This window comes from Impatiens glandulifera, chromosome 1 (assembly GCF_907164915.1).
Source record: "Impatiens glandulifera chromosome 1, dImpGla2.1, whole genome shotgun sequence".
Lineage (NCBI taxonomy): Eukaryota > Viridiplantae > Streptophyta > Magnoliopsida > Ericales > Balsaminaceae > Impatiens > Impatiens glandulifera.
In genome coordinates, this window is record NC_061862.1 from 78,629,113 (window position 1) to 78,636,191 (window position 7,079).

Below are 7,079 nucleotides of genomic sequence, written 5' to 3' on the forward strand. Positions count from 1 at the left end.
TTTAATTTACCAAAATTATAAAATAATATAGGGTTAAAGGGTCATTTAGAAACTATTTTGAAAAGGGTCATTTAGAAACTTTTCTGAAAGGTTATTTAGAATCTTAAGATGACAAATTAGAATAATTTAATGTTCAAGACATGTATCAAAATAAAATAAAAAATTATTTTAAATTAAGAATGAACTATACATTTGGGAAAGTTTTATAAATAAAAACAAACATACTTGTACATTAGTGAATATATTAAATAATTTAAAACAAATAAAAATAATAAATTAGAACGATTAAACATATTAAATACATTTAACGCTCACAATTTAATAAGTTTAATACTACTACATCAGTATAAGAGTGTTTAGCAAATAAATTGAATCAAATTAGAGTATAATATACCTAATACTTTTATTTTATAATTATACAACAAGTTTTTTTTTTTTTTTTAAATTACTCATTTTTGTCCTCTAAACAAAAATAAGAAAATTGACAAAAAGATGTCCAAGTTTTTTGCAAAATTTTGAAAATTTTATTTTTTTTCTCATTCAATTTTTACTTTAAAAACATTCTATTCAATTCAATTATATTTTATATAAAATATAAATGAGATTGCTTTTACTTTTTAATAACTATAATTATAGTGTGATTATAAATTTTTTTTTAGAAAAATTAGTTATCAAATGTCCAATGTTTTTATTTTATAAAATTTAAAAAAAATATATATCAAACAAAAGGACCCACATACACAAAATAAACCAATTTTAAAATCTCAAAACATAATAAAATGGTAGCAAGAAGTCAAAATATACCGAATCATATAGACAATTTAAATTATTATTATTATTGATAATGTTAAATATATTAAACTTTATAAACAAATTAAACAAAATTTTATTGGAAAATTAATAAAGTTAGAATTGAAAAAAAAAAACATTTTAATTAAGATTATTTTTTATTAATCATGATCAAATTAATTATTATAATTCAAGTTACAATAATTTTACTTAAAATATAAAAGGTCAACTGTAAATTAGTTCAAGTAGTTCCCCCTCATTATTTTACATCCATTAAAAATAAGACATAAGTAGCAATTGAAACGTTAAAAAAATAAAAATATAAGTTTTAGATTTTATTAAATAATGATTTGAATTAGAGTATGTTTTTTTTATTTATATTATATTTTTATAAGAATTTTAATATAATTTATTTTAAATAAGTGAATATAAAAGATTGACCAAAATAAATAAAATAAAAATATCTTTTTTATTATTTTTTTAATTTAATATTTATCTCTCACCTACACCACAGGACAGCACGGCGTTCCCTAGGTACATAGGCAGCTGGAACAAACTGATGGGAATACTAAAACGACAGCCTGTGACATAATGTTTAATCTCACCAACACTACTATCTCAAAATGCTACATACAACTCGATCGAGTAAATTTTCGATTTTTCTCCCGTTGATTGTCGTCATCATGCATAATCGTTGAACAATTTCGCCATAATTTGTGCTGGGATCAAGATTTCTAGAGAGAGGAAGGACGAATCTACATGGAAGCTTTGTTTAAAGATTATTCAACGTCGTGGCGATCGATTTATCGGCGTTTTTACCGTGGATTTCCGTGGTGTTGTGATTGTTCTTAGTTACTGCTTCTGTTCTGATCGTTGAATAAGGTAAAAAAGGATAATCTTTCAGTATTCTTTGTTATAGACTTCGATTATTCCCAGTTTCGCACTACCCTTTAATGGATTTGACACAATCGTCGCCATCGAAGCTCTCTCTAGGGTTTATGTCGCACGCTTCCGCATCAGCGTCACCTTCTTCCGGTCACCACCGAACGAAAATTGCTGACGATTCGATATCGTTTCAGATTGATTCTGGGTTCCGCAATCCGCATCCGATGCCTTCGATTCCTCTTCAGCTGATGGAGCAGCAGACGGAAAATTACAAGGAAGAGGATGAAAATGAGGAAAAGGAGGAAGAAGAGGAGGATAGAGAGGTTGAAGAGTTTCGAATCTTGGGTCATTCTATGTGTTTCAAAAGGAAGAGAGACAGCGAGTCTTTGTCTTCATCTTCCAAGAGGGCTTCAAGCGAGCCGCAAGGTTTGGAATCGAGAAGAAGTCAAGTTCGAACTTGGGGAAATCAATCTCTCAATCAAGCGGACCCTGATGTTTATGAGATTATGGAGAAGGAGAAACAAAGGCAATATAAGGGAATTGAGCTGATTGCATCTGAGAATTTCGTATGTAGGGCTGTGATGGAAGCTCTAGGGAGTCACTTGACGAATAAATACTCTGAAGGAATGCCAGGAGCAAGGTATTATGCAGGAAATCAGTTTATTGATGAGATTGAAACACTCTGTTGTAAGCGCGCTTTGACCGCATTTGGTCTTGATTCTTCTTCGTGGGGCGTAAATGTACAACCGTATTCATGTACATCAGCCAACTTCGCTGTTTATACTGGTTTGTTATTGCCTGGTGATAGGATTATGGGATTGGATACTCCTTCTGGTGGTAACACCAGTCATGGCTACTATACACCAAATGGTAGGAAACTCTCGGGTGCTTCAATTTTCTTTGAAAGTCTTCCTTATAAGGTGAATCCACAGACTGGATACATAGATTATGATAAATTGGAGGAGAGAGCACTTGATTTCCGACCCAAGATACTGATATGCGGTGGGAGCTCTTATCCTCGAGAATTGGATTATGCAAGGTTTAGACAGATTGCTGATAAGTGCGGAGCTGTTCTTATGTGTGATATGGCTCAGATTAGCGGTCTTATTGCTGCACAGGTAAAATAGTCAAGATAGTACATTTAATTTAGTTCTCATGTACAATCACAATGAATTTAGACATTTCATTACCCATTTAAGAACATATGCTATCTTATTTGTTTATCCTGTACTTACATTAACTAATCTTATCTTACATTAAAGAATGCATCTGATAGCTGATATCCTTTACTTCTGTTAGACTATGTTTGGTTCATGTGGAATTGGAAATTGTGCTCCAATTCTAAATCATTTGCTTGTTTGATGACTTAAAATAAGGAATTAGGATTGAAACTAGAATTCCAATTGAATTGAATTGAGTATATTTGATTTTTTCATTTTCAATTTCATCATTCCCACTTTGGAATTTTAATTCTTTGATTTCTCCAAACATATAAATTGAACTGTAATTCAATTTAAATTGATATAAAATTGGAATTCTAATCCAAATTATACACATCCAAACATAGCCTTAATATAATGGACTGAATTCCATTGTTGATAGGGAAGTCCTCAACCTACTATCATTTATTTGGGAATAAAATCTAACACCGAAAGCCATTGTTTTACTTAGTTTACCTTGGTTGGTTTCTGGTTTCCCCTCCTACACCCATTATTTTCTGCTACATTTTCATTTGGTATTTTGTTGGATGATGTTTGTTTGCGCAGGAATGCGAAAGCCCTTTCGACCAATGTGATATTGTCACCTCAACTACTCATAAAAGTCTGCGAGGCCCTAGAGGAGGGATTATATTTTACAGAAAGGGTCCCAAGCCAAGGAAGAAGGGGGCGATTGTCAATCAAGGCGATGTTTGTGATAGATATGATTTCGAAGAGAAAATAAATTTTGCTGTTTTTCCAGCAATGCAAGGTGGGCCACATAATAATCACATTGCTGCACTTGCTATAGCCTTAAAACAAGTTGCTACTCCAGAGTACAAGGCTTATATGCAACAGGTGAAGAAAAATGCTCAGGTTCTAGCCTCGTCCTTACTAAGGAGAAATTGTAGATTGGTCACAGGAGGCACTGATAATCACTTGGTTCTTTGGGACCTAAGACCTCTTGGACTAACAGGTATTATCAGAATACATTTATGGATGCTCGTTATATTTTCGGTCTCCTTATATATTTTTATTTGGAAAATGTTGTCTTTTACTGCAATGCTCATGATGCTTTCAACCATGGGGGTTTGATGTCTTATTCCATGTTTACTATTGTGGCTATTTACAAAAAAAAAAGGTTCAGTAGAAGTAAAGATGTATTTTTCTTTCGGGATCCAACTCTGGTTCTTCAGAATGTGTCTAATCAGAACCCATAATACATAGAAGTAAAGTTGGTGGGTTTCCTTGGGACAATATAAAAGCAACCTAATAGTCCATCTTAGAATAAAATGGGTAAGGTGACTTGTTTTATAGTTTTAATAATGATTTTATTTAATGAATATGTAGTTCGAGCAACACTTTTTTTTGAAAGGGTGAAACATGGCCAAGTTATGAGCAAATTATCTTTTTTAATGCAACAATCTTTTGATATAAAAGATACCCAATTGGCATCTACATTTATCTTACCATATATAAAAAAATGGTATGATAAAGAATGTCCATTGGAGGTCTTATTTGCTTCCAATTTAGAAAGTTAAGTGAGGATCTTGCTCTTTAAATAGTTCAAGGGAATAGCGCTCACTTTACAAAGTTGAGTGGGAAATATTTCCTTAATCCTTAAATCTTATAAACATCAAATTATGAGATTTGTGTTGCATATTATGCTTATTAATTAATGTGCCAAAGTTTGGTACATATTGAGTTGAGATAATTATGATATGTTGTATTGTTTAACATTTTTTTCTAGATTTCTTTTTGCTTATTAACTGTGTGGAAGTCAATTTTTTTGTAGTGATCCCCACACATGACTATAAAATACTTTATCTTTTCGAAAATCTCATATAAATAAGCAAGAGTTCTTATGAATGTCATAATACCTCAATCACAAGTACAATAATGTTCCGGAAGATCAACACAGTAGAAATTAAATAAAAAGGAACGAGATGTGAGGGATAATAAGATAGACACAAAAGAAAAACACTCTCATCCCAGGATAACATAGATCCATAGAAAACAAATGATTATGAATGAAATCATGAACTCAGACAAGCAAATGACGAAAAATTCATCCATCGAACGAATCCGCCACAAGTCACTCTATCAAATTTCTTACTCAGGTAGCTCACGTGGAAACAGTTTGAAAGGATCTTGATTGAAGTAAGGGGTTATGTGGGTGAGATGGTGTGCTAGCCCCAAGGATCTTCAAAATCTACTAACACAACTAACAGTTTAAATTGCTATAAATCTCCTAAGTTCTTAATGTAGATTTGACGAAACTTCATTCATTAATGCATTTGTTCTTGTTTTGGGTACCATTTCTTTTAATAGGGAAGCCCTTCGAGAAGGTATGTGAGATGTGTCACATTACTCTCAACAAGGTTGCTATTTTTGATGGAAGTGGTGCTATCACTCCTGGAGGCGTGAGAGTTGGTAATTTTAAATTCCTAATCAATATAACCATTTCCTCATCATGCCTGCCCTGTTTCTTAACCACTTCTTCTATTTTCATCCTCAGGGACTCCGGCTATGACATCGAGAGGTTGTCTTGAGGCTGATTTCGAAACCATGACGGACTTCCTCCTTCGGGCAGCACAAATCACATCCGCGGTTCAGAGAGAACACGGCAAGATTCATACTAATTTCATGAAGGGTCTCGAGAACAATAAAGATATTCTTGATCTTCGGAGCAAAGTTGAGCAGTTTGCAACACAGTTTGCCTTGCCCGGATTTGATGCTTAAAAAGAAATTCTTTTCTAGGGGACCAAAACGCTATGCCTGGTAATTAATTAGTGCCAATGAATGATTCATTATTTTTATGTTCAGTTTTATATATCTGTGTTTCTGGAAGAAGAAAAAATTGCTGGAAGGAATTTTTTTCTGGAAGCCTTCTCAACTTCTGGGAGAGAGCCTGCCTGACTAGTAAATATACTTCATATAGGGTGAACTTACCTTCTTTTGTTTCCTATTATCAACTTATTTACTATTATTAGATAGCTTTCTTCCTTATGGATTTATCAAAATATTTTCAGGTGTATTAAAGAGTTATATTTATTCAATAACACTATTAAAGAAGCCCATTGTCAGTTATGAATTGTAATTTTTTTTTGTCAGAATCCCTCTCTTTAACTTGATAAAGTCCTTCAAGGCTGTTGGTATATTGTTCTTGCGTGTGAATCGTCACCAGAGATGATCTTCAAGTAATTTCTTATATAGTTTGCTGTGTTGTGCACATACAAGTAAATTCAAAAAAATCCCTTGATTATGTTTTTCACTTGAGGCTTATATGCTTTGAGGAGGAAGCTTCTCATAGCAAAGAGACTTGTATGTGTGTGTGGGTGTCTTATGGGGTTATTTGAATAAACAGGTGATTATTTTCAAATAACTCCATATTTTGGTTGATAATTTGAATCATAGTAGATTGTTGATGAGATATTTCGTTATTTGGAAGTAATCCCAAATAACATAACCCACATGAATAAGGCGTAAATCTCATGATGATGAGAAAATTTGATTCCTCAAAAAGATAAAAATGTTAAGAACAATAAAGTGTGTTGAATCCTATTATAAATTTGTAAATTTGTGGGGGTTTGTGGATGAATAATAGGACAAACACATCAAACAAAGGAAATGGAAGATAGAGAGTAGATGTATAGATTGGTTCAAGTGAGAGTGAGAAGACTGTTTCTTTCTCTGTGTGTATCTTGGTGGGATGCTAGTAATAATTGGATTCCAAGGATGCCAGTTGGTAGTAATTAGTATGTATTTTTTTTTACACCTAAATGAGTAGTACCTAGTCTTTTTGCATGATGCTGCTCACTGAGAAGTCAGTTTGCTTATTATGGATTTTATTGCTACTAATATGTATTTTTTTTTTGCTGCAAAATGTAATAATTAAAGTATGACTCAAAATAGTGTTCATAGTTATGATACATATAAAAGGCTTGACAAAGTGGCTGACATAAAGATAACAAATGGGCTTGTTGTAGCTGAAATAAAATTTACTGCTACTAGCTTACCACACTAAAACAACTTAAGAGTATTTTAAGGTCATAATTGGGGTGTGGCTCATTTTTAGTTATTTTTTCTGTTGGTTTTGTTTTGTATCTCTCTTTAGCTTGATAAACTTCTTGATGGTTGATGTTTTGTTCTTGTGTGTGATCTATGTTGTACACATAGAGTAGTGGCAAACACAAATACAAGAAAATC

The 7,079-nt window shown here is 32.4% G+C and overlaps 1 protein-coding gene across 1 annotated transcript; it reads left to right on the top strand.

Moving 5' to 3' along the window:
- Nucleotides 1–1,428: 1,428 nt before the first annotated feature.
- LOC124919022 (serine hydroxymethyltransferase 7-like) lies at nt 1,429–5,964 on the top strand. The gene is made up of 4 exons (XM_047459133.1): nt 1,429–2,792; nt 3,441–3,846; nt 5,202–5,303; nt 5,389–5,964. The coding sequence occupies exons 1-4, from the start codon at nt 1,743–1,745 to the stop codon at nt 5,610–5,612; spliced, it is 1,782 nt and encodes a 593-aa protein (XP_047315089.1). The 5' UTR covers nt 1,429–1,742; the 3' UTR covers nt 5,613–5,964.
- Nucleotides 5,965–7,079: the final 1,115 nt, after the last annotated feature.